The sequence below is a fragment of the Sminthopsis crassicaudata genome, chromosome 3, assembly GCF_048593235.1.
Source record: "Sminthopsis crassicaudata isolate SCR6 chromosome 3, ASM4859323v1, whole genome shotgun sequence".
NCBI classification, from domain to species: domain Eukaryota; kingdom Metazoa; phylum Chordata; class Mammalia; order Dasyuromorphia; family Dasyuridae; genus Sminthopsis; species Sminthopsis crassicaudata.
Window position 1 is genome coordinate 73,227,675 of NC_133619.1, and position 18,317 is coordinate 73,245,991.

Below are 18,317 nucleotides of genomic sequence, written 5' to 3' on the forward strand. Positions count from 1 at the left end.
CTTATGCAATTAGCTGCAAAGGTCTTTTCTGTTTCCACAGCATTTTTAAAATTTACATTATTACAGGCTTATTTCAGTTGCTCAGCACTACTTTGCTACAAAAGCCTCCTCACTGTTTTTGCTTCTCTTTTCTCTCCAATATATTCTCCAGTCAGCTGCTAAAGTACTAAAATAAAACTTTTTTTAACCAGGCTTTTAAGACACTATACAAATTGGCTCCAGCTGACCTTTGTGGGTTTATCTCACATTCTCTGTACCAGTCAAATTGACATATTTGCTGTTTGATGATGTCCATATTCAGTTTTTATATCTTCTTCAAATAGTTCTTCATGCTTCCCTGGCTAATGGACTGAGAGGAAGAGTAAATACAGAATATCACTAAGCAACTTATCTTCGCAGGTCTTTTTACGTGTGGAAGAGTAGTTTTATTTTTTATGCTGTTTAGCTCCACAGGGTATATAAGAAGTGAAAGCAATGGGTATTCATTGGGAGGTAAAGATCTAATGCTAAAGAATGGGCTGTCTCAGGAAGATAGGTTTTCTCTCAGAGACTTTCAAAAGAAAGTTAGAGGATATATACTTGACCATGCTGCATATGTCATGGGTGTGCTATATGTTGTGTGGTAAGATTTTATGTTCTTTCAAATTTCTTCCACTTCTGAGATTCTGTACTTCTTCCAAATCCTACTTACTATTACTGTTGTTGTGAGCTCACATGTAATTAATTACCTTCCTCCATGCTGATATTGTTATAATCCCTTCTGAATAACCTAGGAATTTTAGCTGTAAAGGGGACAAGTCAGTTTTGAATTAAAGATGTCTAGTCCTGTTAACAGCTAGCTATTTTATACTGTCATAACTTGTCTCCTCCTTTGCAAGGCGCTGAGATGAAGGGCAAGTTATTATGCCATAAGCTTTTATTTCAGGGCCCTAGAAATCAATGATGTGTCAGTTCATAATTACAAGGACTGCTTAACATATAGGATACTAACAGAGAGCATTTGAACTACAATAAACACTGGGTAGGGAGATGAGTAGGTGGCTCAAGGAATAGAGCACTGGGTTAGGACTAAGAAAGACCTGAATTCAAATCCAAACTCAGACACTCACTAGCTGTGTGACCCTGAGAAAGTCACTCTGTTTGCTTTAAATCTACTGGATATGGAAATGGCAAAACACTCCACTCCATTATCTTTGCCCCCCCCCCAAAAAAAAAAATCTATAGAGTCATAAAGCAACATGACACAACAGAAGAACTGAAGAACAGGATTTCAACAGGCTAGAGTTGGAGGATTGGATGAGTAAGAAGAATTATGATTAGCTAATTTGAAATGTGTTTAAGTGTGAATAGTCCAGTTTGATTAGGACATAGAATGATGCAACATCAGTGAGAAAGTTAGCTTTGATTCTCTGTTGACTACCTTGAATATTATTTTATTTGATAGGAAATGGGGAACTCTTGAAGTCTTTTAATCTGAAATGATTCTTAGAGAACAGTCAAATCTATTCATTCTACTGATAAGGAACATTTGAGGACAATAAAGGGTGTTAAAATAACAGGCTAATTCTTTAGTGTAGTGGTATTGGAGAAATTTTTTTTCCATGGTAGTTTAAAGCAGGATTTCTTTTTTTTTTTTTTTTTTTTTTATTTTTTTTTTTATTTTTATTTTTTATTATATATATATATATATATATATATATATATATATATATATATATATATATACATTCCACAATATTATCCCTTGTATTCATTCCTCCAATTTACCCCCCCCTCCTCTATTCCCTCCCCCCGACGACAGGCAATACCATACATTTTACATGTTGTTACAATACATGTGTGTGAATATCATTTTCTTGCTGCACAATAAACATTAGAATCCGAAGGTACATGCAACCTGGGCAGACAGATATCAGTGCTAACAATTTTCATTCCCCTCCCAGTGCCTCCTCCCTGGGTGCAGCTACCTCTGTCCATCATTGATCAACTGGAAGTGAGTTGGATCTTCTTTATGTTGAAGATTTCCACTTCCATCAGAATACATCCTCATACAGTATTGTTGTTGAAGTGTACAGTGATCTTCTGGTTCTGCTCATTTCACTCAGCATCAGTTGATTTAAGTCTCTCCAGGCCTCTCTATATTCCTCCTGCTGGTCATTTCTTACCGAGCAATAATATTCCATAACCTTCATATACCACAATTTACCCAACCATTCTCCAACTGATGGACATCCATTCATCCTCCAGTTTCTAGCTACAACAAAAAGAGCTGCCACAAACATTTTGGCACATATATGTCTCTTTCCGCTCTTTAGTATTTCTTTGGATATAATCCCAGTAGTAGCGCTGCTGGGTCAAAGGGTATGCACAGTTTGATAACTTTTTGGGCATAATTCCAGATTGCTCTCCAGAATGGCTGGATTCTTTCACAACTCCACCAGCAATGTATTAGTGTCCCAGTTTCCCCACATCCCCTCCAACATTTGTCATTATTTGTTCCTGTCATCTTAGCCAATCTGACAGGTGTGTAGTGGTATCTCAGAGTGGTCTTAATTTGCATTTCTCTGATCAGTAGTGATTTGGAACACTCTTTCATGTGAGTGGATATAGTTTCAATTTCTTCCTCTGAGAATTGTCTGTTCATATCCTTTGACCATTTATCAATTGGAGAATGGTTCGGTTTCTTATAAATTTGGGTCAGTTCTCTATATATTTTGGAAATGAGACCTTTGTCAGAACCTTTGTTTTTAAAAATATTTTCCCAATTTGTTATTTCCCTTCTAATCTTGTTTGCATTAGTATTATTTGTACAGAAACTTTTTAGTTTGATGTAATCAAAATCTTCTATTTTGTGATCAATAATGATCTCTAGTTCTCCTCTGGTCATAAATTCCTTCCTCCTCCACAAGTCTGAGAGGTAGATTATCCTCTGTTCCTCCAATCTATTTATTATCTCCCTCTTTATGCCTAAATCATGGACCCATTTTGATCTTATCTTGGTATATGGTGTTAAGTGTGGATCCATATCTAATTTCTGCCATACTAATTTCCAGTTTTCCCAACAGTTTTTTCCGAATAATGAATTTTTATCCCTAATGTTGGAATCTTTGGGTTTGTCAAAGATTAGATTGCTATAGATGTACCCTTTTTTGTCCTTTGTATCTAATCTGTTCCACTGATCTACCGGTCTATTTTGTAGCCAATACCAAATGGTTTTGGTGACTGCTGCTATATAATATAGCTTTAGATCAGGTACACTTAGACCACCTTCCTCTGAGTTTTTTTTCATTAGTTCCCTTGCAATTCTTGACCTTTTATTCTTCCATATGAATTTTGTTGTTATTTTTTCTAGGTCATTAAAATAGTTTCTTGGGAGTCTGATTGGTATAGCACTAAATAAATAGATTAGTTTGGGGAGTATTGTCATCTTTATTATATTCGCTCGGCCTATCCAAGAGCACTGAATGTCTTTCCAATTATTTAAATCTGATTTTATTTTTGTGGCAAGTGTTTTGTAATTTTTCTCATATAATTCCTGACTTTTAAAGCAGGATTTCTTAAAAGTTTTTTCACTCATGACCCCTTTTCACCCAAGAAAATTTTACATGACTCCTACTATATATATAAAAGAGGCAAATCATAAATATTATAAATCATAATTTCATGCCCTCACATTCAGTTATGAGATCCCATATGGGGTTGAGACCCACAGTTTATTTAATAAGCTAAAATTTAATCTTTTTAAGCATTTAAAATCAGATTGACATTTTGTGTTTCTCTTACCATTACACTCTAAGAAACCTTAAGATATCAACTACATGTGTAAAAAGATGGAAACTTAAGATTCTTTATATTTGCATTCATATGTTCATTGAAGTCTTTGATGCATGATGATTATCTACAAAATACTAAAGATCTAAATGAAAAAAATGCAGTTGCTCATTTAGCCTACTTAATGATAATGTCCAAATATTTAATAACTCTTATTTTTTTGTTAATTTTATAATTATAACATTTTTGACAGTACATATGCATAGGTATTTTTTTTTTTTTACAACATTATCCCTTGTACTCCTTTCTGTTCTGAATTTTCCCCTCCATCCCTCTACCCTCTCCCCTAGATGGCAGGCATTCCCATATATATTAAATATGTTATAGTATATATACTAGGTACAATATATATGTGCAGAATTTTGTTGTTGTTGTCACAAAGGAAGAATTGGATTCAGAAGGTAAAAATAACCTGGGGAGAAAAACAAAAAATCCTAATAGTTTACACTCATTTCCCAGTGTTCCTTCTCTGGGTGTAGCTGATTCTGTCCATCGTTGATCAATTGGAATTGGATTAGCATAGTATTGTTGAATAATTCTTATTTTTATATATGTGTGCTGACATCATGTAAATGTAGTGAATATCAGGGTTTTTAAATGTAACTTTATGGTCTTTCTGGGATTTCTTCTGGCAATGAAGTGGGAAGTGACAGTTGACTGACTGTAGAGAGAAGTATTCTGAATGACTGTTTTTCAAGAAGAAAACAATTTCATGTTTAGACTCAATTCATCCACCTTTTCTCTTGGATTGTATGATTTCTACTAATAACAATCACATTTTATTATTCTCTGAACCTCCATTTTCTCCTTTGTAAAATGAGAATGATAATATTAGTCTCTATTTCATGACATCACATGAAATACTAATGTTGTGTAAAGCACTTGGCAAACCTTGAAATGCTATATGAATGCAAAGTATGATTTTTATTAATAATATTGTTATGTACTTTATACTTTAGCTAAACTAAACTACATCCTTCCCTAGAAGGAATTTTTTTTTTTTTTTACATTTTCATTCCTTTATATAATAGTTACAATGATCTATTTTGCATTATACTTATTTGGGTCCTTGTCTTATCCCCTTTACTAAAGTATAAGATATTTAAATATAAGGTATTACCTTATATTTATATTTCTATCTCTTTCAATACTTGGCACATTCTTTGTGAGAAATAGCCACTAAATAAATATTTGTTGAACTTTCTGTCATGATTGAATCAACACTGAGGAGAATAATAAAAATCATCTTATCTCAATTTAACATTAAATATAAGAAGCATTATAATTATTTTTAATAGACATTCTATGCCAGACACTCAAACATTAATAACAAGATAAGGATTAGAGATCCTTGATATTATAGGGATTTTATAAGAGTTGCTCTCAAGTGTCTAGTCTCCCTTTACATGACTAAACTTGTTATCTTTGTAAGACATTGCAAGAATATGCACTTCTCACCTTGCTTACTGAAATAGCTTCCTGCTGAGTCTGCTATCCATGAATCTCCCCACTTCTTTCTATTCTCCATTGAGCCTCCACAGTGGTATTATTTAAGTGCTGATGTCATTCCAACATGTCCATAGTGGCTCCCTGTCATCTTCAGGATCAAATTTAAGATCTCTTTCTTTAGCATGCAAAATCCTTCATAACCTAACATCCCTTTACTTTTTCAGTCTTACATCTTAGACCTTGCAATATATATTTCAATCCAGGGCCATGGCTTCCTTGCTCTGCTGGGAACAAATCACTCCATACTAAGCATTTTCTCTGGCTCAATATCTGAAATTTCCCTTATATCTACAGTGTTCTCCTTTCTCATCTCTACTTCCTGCTCAGCTTCTCTGGCTTCTCAAGTTGTACATAAAAATCCCATTTTTTATAGGAAGTCTTTCCCAATTCCTCTTTAAGTCTAGTCATCTGAGAGCAGTAATAGCAATTGTCCCCTGGGCACTCAACCTGTCAGTATGAACAGAGGTTGGGAAATAGTGCTCTTCTGTTTCTCCTCCATTCTTCCTTTTGTACAACTCTTCCTCACTCAAATCCATGCACAAATTAAGGTAATCATACACATGATGTCATTAGTTCTCTTTGAGAATGAAGGATGAACAAGTGTATTGCCTTCCCACTATTACAGTTTTTGTATATATATCTTTGCTTGTTGTTTCTCCCATTAGATTGTAAACTCTTTCAGGAAGAGGACTATCTTTTACTTTTCTTTGTATCTCTTGCTCTTAGGACAGTGTTTCGGCTAAGTACCTCATACTAGGTGCTTTATAAATGCTTATTGACTGAAATAGATGACAGAGTAACTTCTTTAAAGAGCATTCATAGTCCCCTCTCTTTTTGTAACAAACCCACAAGTCTTTTTCTGATGAGGGCACCAACATCCTTGGAGTCAGCCTTGACTTGGCCCTCTCTCTATTTTTCTTCCCCTAATCCAATCAGTTGCCAAGCCTTGTCAATTATACCTCTTTCAAAATCTCTTACATCTGGCCCCTTCTCTCTGTTCATCTATCCACTATCCTGGTTCAAGCCATAATCATCTTAAAAGGACCTTAATATTTTAAAGTCCTTCATAGGTTGATGCCAGATTAGCTTTACAGATTAATTTCATAATATTTCTTTTTACATACTTTACATTATAGGTCAACTAACTGTTTTTTGAAGTCAATATGCCTTCTTCTCCATGTCTTTGTATAAAATTGAGCATCCCTGTCTCCTTCCCCTTCTCCTACCATGTCTAGGAAGAAATTATTTTTTCCCCTCTACCTCTTAGAATCCCTTACTTCCTTCAAGATTTAGCTTAGGTGTCACATTTTACAGGAAGATTTAAAAATTTTTCCTCCAATTATTAGCATTCTCCCACCCAAAATACTTATTTACTTAGGTATATATTGTACTCTTTCAAGTAAGACTATAAACTCCTCAGTCAGTCAATATTAAGGACCTGCCATATGCCAGGCATCTCTACAAATGTTGGGTGCTAACAATACAAATACAATGAATAAACTAATTTCTATTTTCATTTCTAAGGACTGATATTTCTAACATATTTTGTATAGATTGATTTCATCAACAAAGCAATACAAAGGATTTAACCAGTAGTAGTTAATAAGACTTTAGATAGACATTTGAATTTGGAAGCAGAGGAGAGTTGACTACTTACTCTGTATGTTTTAGCAGGCAATCATTTAGTAGTATGCATTGTACAAGATGGTCACTGAGATTCCTTCAAATCTAAATGCGATGATTCTGAGTTTTGATAGCAAAATGATAGTTTGAATCTTCATTCTCAGTCTGCTTAAAAATCTTAATTAACTAAAAGAAAATTATCTGTTTTACCTTAAAATATATACAGAAGAAATTACTTTATCTTGCTAAAACTATTTGGGTATAATGTAGGTTAAATCATATGCTTTTGAAAACTATAGCAAAAGATGGTGCCTATTTTCTGTTCTTTTCTGTTTTTCTTCTCAGATATTCCTTTTTAGCATTTAAAAAAGAGGTTGATGCTACTTTTGTACTTATGAAAATTATATTTTCTTAATATAATTTATTAATTATAATTATTACAATTAATATAATTCATTAATTATTTAATTACAATTAAATAAAATTAATACAATTCTTAATACAATAATAAAAATACAATGCTTTTAGACTTTTAAGGGATAGTTGGGAAGAAAACTAAATTTTTGTTTAGTGGTAGTTAATTTTGATGAATGAAAGTTTATTTAAAGGAAATTTAAATTAATGATAAAAGTGAGATAGTAAAGCATAATTGTATTTTTTCATTGGCTAATCTTGTTCTGTCTTGTTCACAGTAACTATAGTACTGAATGGAAGTGGCTTGTAGACAGAGCTAGAGTTGGCAGCCGCTGGACATGGCTTCAGGCCCAGATTTCGGAGCTAGAATACAAAATCCAACAACTAACTGACATTCACAGACAGATACGTGCCACCAAGGTATTGTCTATGTGCTCAAAAATGGGCTCTTTTAAATGATTAATCTTTTGTTTATACAAAAAATAATTCATAGAAAAATAAAAACGATTAACTGAAGTACTGTTAAGGAATTTTATAAATTTTATAAAAATTGAAATTTTAGTAGGTTTTTGAAACTTAATGTTGTCATAATAATGTAAATTTAAACTGTATATTTTTTCCTATAGAAGTTTCTTGTTATCCTTTCTGGATTATTATTTCTTCATTTGATTCTATTTAGTTGAATTAGTAAACATTTTAATGTTGTTTGTGTCTACTTTGTTGTTTAGTTTATGAAGTTATTTGTGGGAAATTGTACTGAATATATTTTACTAAACTAGGTCCCTAGATTTTTTTCCAGCAAAAATAATAGCTTAAAAACAATCAACTTAAAGGGGAATATGCTTTGATATACTATTTTCAGTGTTGAATTTAGAAAAGTGTTAATTTTAAAATTTTAGCAACTGACAGTCTCCTTGACAACAAAGTATTTCCATCTGGATATACAGCTGACATCTCAAAATTTAAAAGCCAAATGGCATTGTTTGTGTTTTTATACATCTTAAAATATATGATTTCCTTAGATACAAAGTCAACAAACCAATCTTATTTAATCTTTCCCTTCTAAACTTGTTCCTCCTTATGACATCTCTATTTCTATTTGTTTCTTTGTTTGTTTTTCCCATTGAATTTTCCTTGGTAGCATCCTTGGAATTATCTTGAACTTTCTTTCTCAGCTCACCTCATGTTTTAATAGTTATTAAGTCTTCACATATTTATCAAACCTCTACCTTTTTCTTGATTTCCTACTACCAACACATGATTATAGTCTCCTAAGACCGTTCTTCTGATGATTGTTGAAGTATCCTCTCAATAGTTCTTTATCCATTCCCTCTCCCCTGTCTAATCTTCTTCATACTACTTCCATCCAATCTTTCATATCACTGTCAGAATAATTTATTTTCTTGCATCTCTATTTAATCTTGTCATTCCCCTGTTTAGAATTTTCAGTGACACTACTATTTGTCAAGAAAACTCCAGTGCCTTTGCCTAGATTTCTGGATCTTGCTTAAAAAAAAATCTGGTATTTCCAGATTTATTTTGTATGACTCCTCTGCAGTTAATCTTTACTCAGAGAAAATGTGTACTCTCTGCTCCCTGAACATATCTTCTCTACTGTATTTGTGTTCATCATGTCATTTGTGTCTGAAATATCTTCCCTTTTTTCTGGTCCTAACTATCCTTTTAAATTCAATTCACCAGTTACCTTCTCTATGATGGCCCCAGATGGTAATGACCTTTCCTCTTTAATGTCATATAGCATTTTGTTTTACAATTCTCTTAGCTACCTAAAATGAAATATCATATATGGTATTTATAAACTTGTGTATTATTCCCCTACTTGTAAGCTCTATAATACCAAATACTATGTTTTATCTAAGCTTTGTATCTGCTCTAATAGTTAGAACAGTGATAAATAAACGTTTGTAGAATGAATGAATAATTCTCTGACTGTGTTTTGCATGTATAGGAAGGAATATTTGATCAAAGAGTACATAAAATATAATTTGAAATCTTTTTTAAAAAATCACTTGTTAGGGGCAGCTAGGTGGTGCAGTGGATAGAGCACCAGCCCTGAAGTCAGGAGGACCTGAGTTCAAATTTGGTCTCAGACACTTAACGTTTCCTAGCTGTATGACTCTGGGCAAGTCACTTAACCCCAATTGCCTCAGCAGAAAAACAAAAACAACAACAATAAAAAAATCATTTGTTAAGAAAAATGTCTACACACTTTGAAAGTTTCTTTTATGGATGTCAGTTACTTAGAAGTGAATTGTAATATTTTGAAATAATGGCATAAAATGAAAAGGACTGAGTCTCCCATGAAAAAGGTAGGAGTTCATCTAGATAGAAGAGAATTCCTTGAATTATAGTCTGTCTAGGACATGAGGTCTTTGCTATTCCCTAATTTTCATATACACACATACACACACATCTATGATATACAGTCAATCACAAGAGAGGAACCATTTGACTAGGGAATCCTGAAGTCATGCTATAGAATAAGTCTTCTTAGTTTGTGTTCTTGAACTTGTTTTAAAATTATATTTCTTCTCTCTAATTGATTTCCATTGTGATTCTGTCTGTTTTATTTTAAGTGCTTAATATATAGTCCTAAGAAAGGAGCATTAGGCTTCACCAGACCACTGCCAGAGGGGGATCATTGCACAAGAAAGGGGAAGCTTTCCTGCCATGAAGGAGCTAATGCTCTTTAGCCTGTAAGAGAAGATAGAGGGGGAATTGTGATAGTTGTCTTCAAATAGCTGAACAGCACTGGTGCAGAAGGCTTGCTATGCTTATCCCAAGAGGCCAAATCTAGGGTGAGTGGGTAGAAGTTGCACAGAGACAGATTTAGAAATTGTCACAGAATTAAAAACTATATTCAGTTCAGCAGGTCACATTGCTCAAAGCTTTATTAAAACATTTGGTCAGCTGGGAGGAAAATGTTTCTTTAGGAAATGGCTCTTACTCATAATACATCTAAGAGAAAAAAATCCTTTAAATTCAGACTTTTAAAAAATTTGCAAATTGGAATATTATTGGGTTATGGGAAGAAAGTAAAAAACTTTATGGAGATGATGGACTACTCAAGGGCCACCTAGGGGATCAGTTGGATCAGGCCACCTTCACCAAATGATTATCAGCTTCCTGGATAAAGAAGAATATAAAAACTTAAAGGAGGAGGGAAAGTATGCACTAGAATATGTGTTTCCTCATTTCAAGCCTAATGAAAATGAAAAAAGATGGTTTTAAAATGGAAGGACGTAAACTAAACTGGCTTTCTACAGTTTGATATGGAGGAAAAAATTCCCAACAATTTTAATTCACCAAAAATGGATTGGACTGTTTGGTGAGTAGTGTAGGTAATCGTTGTGTGTATTATAGGGGGAGTAGTTGTTCACATATGGATTGGCCTCTATGGCCTCTGAAGTCAGTCAGTCAGTCAGTATTTATTAAGTCTCTGCTATAGATCAAGCTATGTGCTAAGCATCAGAGGATACAGGAAAAGACAAAAAACAGTCCCTACCCTCAAAGAACTTACAGTCCTATGGGACAGGAGAAGGAGCAAATAAATATGTACCAAGAGGTGGTGTCCAGGATAAGTTAGAAGTGATCACCAGAATGATTTAAGAGGGATTGGAAAAGGTTCCCTATAAAAGCTAGGATTTCATTGAGGACTTGAAGGAAGCCAGGGAAGCCAGAGGTGGAATTGAGAAGGACGAGCATTCCAAGTAGGAAGATGCCAGCTAGAGACAGTGCCTGGAGCTGAGAGGGAGCGACTTGTTTCTAGAGCAGCAAGGAAGCCAATATCACTGCATTGAAGATTATGTGATAGGGTATACGACTGGGAAAGGGGGTTAAAAGTTAAATTCTGAAGGACTTTTGGTTTTGTATTGGATCCTGGAAATGATAAGGAGTTCCTGGACTATATTGAGAATAAGGATGACATCAGCACTTGAGGAAACTCACTTTGGAGAATGGACTAGAGTGGGAAATTGGAGGTTGGCAGACCTACCAAGGGCTACTACAGTTAACGGTATGTAGTGAGAAAAGCCTACACTAGAGTGGTAGCAGTGTCAGAGGAGAGAAAGGAACATGTTCAAGAGATGTTAATTTCCTTAGAAATCTATGTTTTCATTATATAACTATGCATCATATTGATAAAATAAATATTTATTGAATCATTTTTTTGTTATTGATTTTGAAAGATGTGTGATTTCGTTGCAATTCCATGGTTTTGAAATGGACTTCTTTCTGTTAGTAATTTTTTGATATAATTATCCTAGCCATCTCCTTTATTCTTTGATGCCACAATTCATAGAATTATTGAAACTCCTCCTCCGCCAAGAGCTTTTTTGTAAGTTATATTTACTAATTTCTACTACACTAGAAATTAAAACATGTAAGTTGTTATAAAAATAGTTTTGACCTCATAGACTCTCAGAAAGGGGTTTGGGAACTTACCCTTCTTTCTGGTTCATAGATTACACAATGAAGTCTAATGCCCAAATATGTGCCCTTCTTAAAAAGCCTTTACTTAACTTTCTATCCCTCACAGGCTACTCTCCTTTCTCTCTTACCTTTCACTGCCAAACTTAGAGGAAAAAAAATCATTTCCACTCACAAGTTCTAGTTCTTTACTGCCCTCTCACTTCTCACTTCCTTGTAGTTAAATCCATTGTAACCCCCCCCCCCCACTTTATTCTAGTGATATTGTTAATTACTGTCTCCTAAATAATTTCTTCTTAGTGCTTTGTTTCCATGAAGCTACATTTCATGGTTGTCCTTTGACATGTCTGACACTTCTTTCTGAGTGGCAGCTAAATGGTAAAGTAGATTGAGCACCAGGTCTAGAGTCAGGAAGACTCATCTTCCTGAGCTCAGATACAACTTCAGACACTTAGCAGTTGTGTGACTCTTGGATGGTCACTTAACCTGTTTGCCTTAGTTTTCTTATCTGTAAAATGTGGATAACAATAGCACCTTCTTCCCAGGGTTGTGAGAATAAAGTGCTTGGGACATAGTAAGTTAAATAGTAAGTAAATGTTAGTTCTTATTGTTGTTCAGTAGATTCTTTGCTAGAAAATCATCCAATGCTGCCTTTTCTCCCTCTGTGAATGTTTAGGATATTTCCTCTTCTTAAGTATCATCTTGTTTCAGATGACTCCTAAAACTGTGTGTTCAAGCGATAATTTTCATCCTTAATTCAAGTTATTCATCAGTGACTGCCTATTGAATGTATCCTTCTTGACATTCCCTTGGCACATAAAACTTAACATATCTAGAATAGAACTTGTGTCTTTCCCCCTATAAACCTTCTCTTTTCTTTTTCTGTTAAGGTCCCTGATGAGTCATTTTTGACATTTCTTCCTTTCTAATCATTCACTCTAACTCTTATTCTGTCCCCACAAAATTTGTTTTTTCACAGCAAAAAGAGTGATAAATTTGGACACTGAAGATCTAGGTTTCAAATCTGTGGCTTAAATTTTAGCTTACCTACAAAATTAGGGGCTTAGATTAAATGACCTCTGATGTCCCTTCCAATTCCAATTTTAATTCTGTTACTATGAAAAATAGTATGATGCCTTTCTTTCCCTTATAGAACCATTGCATTAATTTAGTCCCTCTTTACCTGTTGTTTGGTCCTCTGTGATAGTGTTTAAATCAGTCTCCCTGTGGTTCTTTTTAATCCATCCTTTTCATAGGTGCTATCAGGCCTGACCATATCACTCCTTTTTTTCTAAAGCATTCATTGGCTTTTCTTACAGGGGCCACCACCTACTGAAGTTCCCCATTAGCAACTTCTTAGCAAAACTAATTGATCCCGTTTTTTCTTTTACTCTTATCTATGTGTATACATGTTGTTTGTCTCCAGTAAAGTATAAATTTCTTCGGGGCGGTTTTCTCTTTTGCTTTTACACCTAGAAGGCATTTAATTTCTCTGATTTTTTTGGCTTATTTTGTAAAATAGTAGTAAAAATGTTTATAGTATTTAATAAGATTGTTTTGAAGAATTTGCTTTATAAACTTTTAAGTAACATATGTGTAAGTTTTTATTAATTGATTATTATTTTGTAATAGAGCCTGTTCTTTCTCTCCATTGTGCCTTTGATCATGCTATTTCTTGCCCTTCCATCTTGGATATTAAAAACTCATTTAGATTCAGAGTCTAATTCACATGCCACATCCTTTTTAAAATGTTTCCAGATAATGGCTATCAAGAAATACTTTGTCCAGATTTAGAATGGCCTGTAGAGATTTTCTTTTTTTTTTTTTTCTTTTTTCTTTTCTTTTTTTTAAAGCACATAATACATGTTAGTGTAAAACAGCAATTCAGTAGGCATTTATTAAGTGCCTAGTGTATGTTTGGCATGCTGCTAAATATTGGGGGAAACACAGAAAGGCAGAGCATAATATCTGCTTTCAAGAATCTCACAATTGAATAGGAGCAACAACATGTTAAAAAAAACTATGTACAGACCAGATATCTTTATATCTATATACCTTTACTTCTATCTATCTCCCTATTTGTTTATTGAATAAATCAGAGACAGTGGACAAAGAAAGACTTCTTGCAGAGAGAGTTTAACTGAGACTTGAAGGAAGCCAGGAACGCCAGTAGCTAGAGAGAAGAAGGGAGAGAATTCCAGAAAGGCAGGGTAGCTCATGAAAACGTTCAGATTTAGGGGATAGAATGTGAGGAACAGCAAGGAGGATAGTGTGTGGTTCAGAAATGGTGAGGGGTCACCATTTAATTTAAAAAAAAAAAGTTGGAGAGATCTCTAGAAGTAAAACAAAATTTATTATACATTCTAGAGAGCAGGAAGTCCCACCCTTTGAGAATTGAAGGGAGGAAGCACCTTCTGGGACAAGGTTAACACTTTTAATCCCTAACGCAAATACCCCCTCCCACCACTGACCCTCATCCTCCGTTGGCTGAGGGTCTTACATTCTAATCTCGAAATTGAACTTGACCAATAAGTACATAGTTGCCCATGTTTGACTAACATAGGAGAGAAAATGATGCCATGTGAGGATAGCAGGAAGGGGACTTTTAAGTATGCCCTTGACTCAATCTTCAAAATCCTTCAGGCATAATACTAACACTCTGAAGTAGATGAAGCCTTACTTGATTTTCACAACTGTCTTGAAAAATCTCACCTCTTCTCGTTCAATAGTGTCTCTGGATTGCAGAGTAAGTGAAGGGAAAAAAACTGCAAGAATACTAGGAGATAGAAACAGTCGAGATTATGAGGGGCTTTAAAAACTACACAGAGGATTTTATATTTAATCCTGGAGGTAGTAGGGAGCTCCTGAAGTATATTGAATAAGAGGAGTGACATGGTTAGACCTGCATTTTATTGAGATTTAATAATTGAGCGGTAGATGAATGATAGTGGAAAGAGTAGAGTTAGTTAGAACATTATTCAGGCTTTTGCAATAATCTGAGCATGAAGGGATAAGAGCCAGCACCAGGTTGGCCTACAGAAACCTATTAAATTCATAATATGCCTTAACTATATGTTTCCTCATACTCCTATCATCATCAGGGGTCTTAGAAAAAAGGCTTTTAAAGACAGAAGGCTTGGGAATAGTTCTGTTTTTGTGGTCTTAAGAAAAGAAAAAAGGAAGAAAAAGAAGAATAGGGTGGAAAAGAGGAGAGAAAGAAATTTTATTCATGCAATCAAGACAGATACATAAGGAGGGAAGGGTGGGAGTGGAATAGATAACACTTGAATCTCATCCTCAATGGAACCCGTTGGAGGAGAAAAGAACACACACACACACACACACACACACACACACACACACACACACACACACACACACAGAATTGCGTTCTATTCTACAGGGAAATTGTAGAGAAAGGAATTGATAGTTACAACTGTCACAAAGGAGAGGAGAGAATAAGGAGGATAATATATTAAGGTAAGAATTCATGTTAACTGTTCATGGGTGGGCTGGGTCAATATAAAATAAGAATACTATCTAAACTAATTTAGTTATTCAGTGCTATACTAATCAAGCTATCAAAGGATCTCTTTTTAGAGCTAGGGAAAAAAAAAAAACCAACCCAAAATTCATTTGGAGGAACAAAAAACTAAGAATCTCAAGGGAAATTTAAAAGAGAAAAAAAAAAAAAAGGGAAGGGAAGGAGCCCAACAGTACTAGATTTACAAAGCAATAATCATCATTAAAATTATTATTAGGATTAGAACTTACTACTTGAGGAAAAAAATGTCAAGCTTCCAAAAATTAGGAATTCTGCCATTCTGGCAGAAATTAGGAATATATAAGTAGTTTATACTATACGAACACATTTAGTTCTTAAAAGTTTATAAAGTTCTTTAACTCATTTAATTATCACAATAGCTTCAGAAAGTAGGTGCTATTATTATTCCCATTTACAGATAAAGAAATTGGAGCACAGAAATTTTAAATGACTTGTCCAGAGTCAAACATTTAGGCAGCATATAATGTGTGATTGAAACTATCCATGCTCTACTGTATCATTTAGTTGCCAGACTCTTAGTTAAATTTCAAATGAATAACTTATACATAGAATATGTCACCATAAACAAATTAGAGGAGCATGAAAGAAATATTCTGCCAGGTCTATGTATAGGGGATATGTTAGTTCAAACAAGTGACTGATCATAAAAGGTAAAGTTAACAATTTTGATTATATAAAATATAAAAATCTTTGCATAAATAAAACCAGTAGAGCTAAAATTACAAGAGAAACATGTAAATGAGAAAAATCTTCCTAGCAAATTTCTGTGATCTAAGTTTTCATTTCCAAGATATGTAGAAAACTGGTTCAAATTTTTAAGATTAAGAGCCATTCATTCCCCAATTAATAAATGCTTCAAGGGCATGATTAGATAGTTTCCAGAGGAAGAAATCTGAACTATCAATAGGCATATATATATATATATATATATATGTATATATATATATATATATATATATATATATATGATCTAAATCATTAATAATGAGAGAAACAAAGATTAAAACAACTCTGAGGTTTTACTCCATACTTAGACTTAATGAAAAAGGAAAATGATAAATGCTGGAGGGTCTGTGAGGAAACAGGTACTTTAATGTACTGTTGGTGGAGCTATAAACTGGCCTACTCATTCTGGAAAACAATTTGGAACTATGTCCCCAAAACTATTAAAATATACATACTTTGAACCAATGATACATTTCTACATGTATACCATCCTTGAAGAGATAAAAGGAAGAAGAAGAACAAAAGATATTCAGTAATATTTATAGCAACATTTTTCTGCTAATAAAGAATTGAAAACAATTGGGGAATATCAGGACAATTTATAGTATATGAGTGTGATAAAATACTATTGTGTTTTATGAAATGGTGAAAGGGTTGATTTAAGAGAAACCTGAGAAGACTTATATGAACTCATGCTGAGTAAAGGGTATAGAACCAATTAATTTATAAAATAACAATATTGTAAAGAAAAACAACTTGGAAAAATGTATGATTGAAACTATACATGCTCTACTATATCACTCAGTTACCAGACTCTAGTTAAATTTCAAATGGATAACTTAGACATAGAGTATGTCACCATAAACAAATTAGAGGAACATTAAAGAAATATTCTGCCAGATCTATGTATAGGTGAAGTGTTAGTGATCAAACAAACAAACAAAAAAAACCAACTCTAACCCATTCCAAAACCAGCTATAATTCTAGAGGACTCATATTGAAACATGCTATCCTTACTTCTTGACAGAAAGATAAAATAGACTCAAAGTGCAGATCAAAACTTCAATGCTGTTTGCTTGAAAATGACTAATGTAAGAATTTTTTCTTGACTGTGCATCTTTCTAATAGAGTTTTTGTTTTGTTTTTTTCTTTTTCTCTGGTATAAAATGAAAAGGAAGTGGGAGAGAAGATGGATTTTTATTAATTGAAAAAAATTCAAGAAAATAAAAATAGTAACAAAACAATTAGTTAATTCATGTAGTAATAACCATAGTATAGAATCTTACTATCATGTATAACATTGCTTTTTTTGGAATATAGGTCTCAAAGGTATTATAGAACCAGATATTGTAATCACTATTCTGAAAAGATAAAGATAAAAAAAGGTCATTTATCATCAAATTGCAAAAGGCATTTATGTTAAGAACAAAAATGAAAAATTAAACAAGTCATCCCAAATGATAAATATTTTAGGACAAGTAAAATAAAGTTTTACTTCATGTAGCAGGTAATTAATGTGGCACTCTTATCTTCTTCCAAAAAAAAATTGCATTAGGACAACTCTAAGATAAAACAGTTGTCTAAATACATCATTGTCTTCATTTAATATATCTTCAACATTTTAGAGTTCAAACTTACAGCTCCTTAAGCAAAGTCACTAATGAGTAGCTAACTGCCTTATGCCAAAAAAGCTAATATGGGGACTATTAGCACATGGGAGAATTCCTGGGAGTCTGAACGCAGTACTTAAAATCTGCACAAGTTGTTCACAGTCTGTGTGCATAAAAAGGGGCTTCCATGCCATATAAATTTATTAAAAATTGCTCTATAAGTTATAATCTCTGAATCATATAATTACACTGTTTTTTTTTGGGGGGGGGAGGGATGGGAAAGGAGTGTTGTGGGTGTTGAGATCAAATCTCCTTATTTTTCCCAGTTGGAAATGCAATGTCTTTTCATAGCCCAGATCCTAACATGGGTGATTTGACTGCTGTCTTTCTGACCTCAGTTGGTTTGTCCCCTTTTAAGAAAGCTGGTTGAGGCATCTAGGTGGCACAGTCAATAGTACACCAGCCCTGAAGTCAGAAGGACCTAAGTTCAAATGTAGTCTCATATACTTAACACTTTCTAGCTGTGTGATCCTGTGCAAGTCACTTAACCCCAATTGCCTCAGTAGAGAGAGAGACAGACAGACAGACAG

General features: G+C 33.8%; 1 protein-coding gene across 1 annotated transcript in view; it reads left to right on the forward strand.

Moving 5' to 3' along the window:
* KANSL1L (KAT8 regulatory NSL complex subunit 1 like) overlaps positions 1 to 18,317 on the forward strand; it is a 157,545-nt gene that overhangs the window by 48,303 nt on the left and 90,925 nt on the right. Inside the window, 1 exon segment of the mRNA XM_074298817.1 lies at positions 7,656 to 7,797. Within this exon segment, the coding sequence (XP_074154918.1) occupies positions 7,656 to 7,797 (142 nt within the window).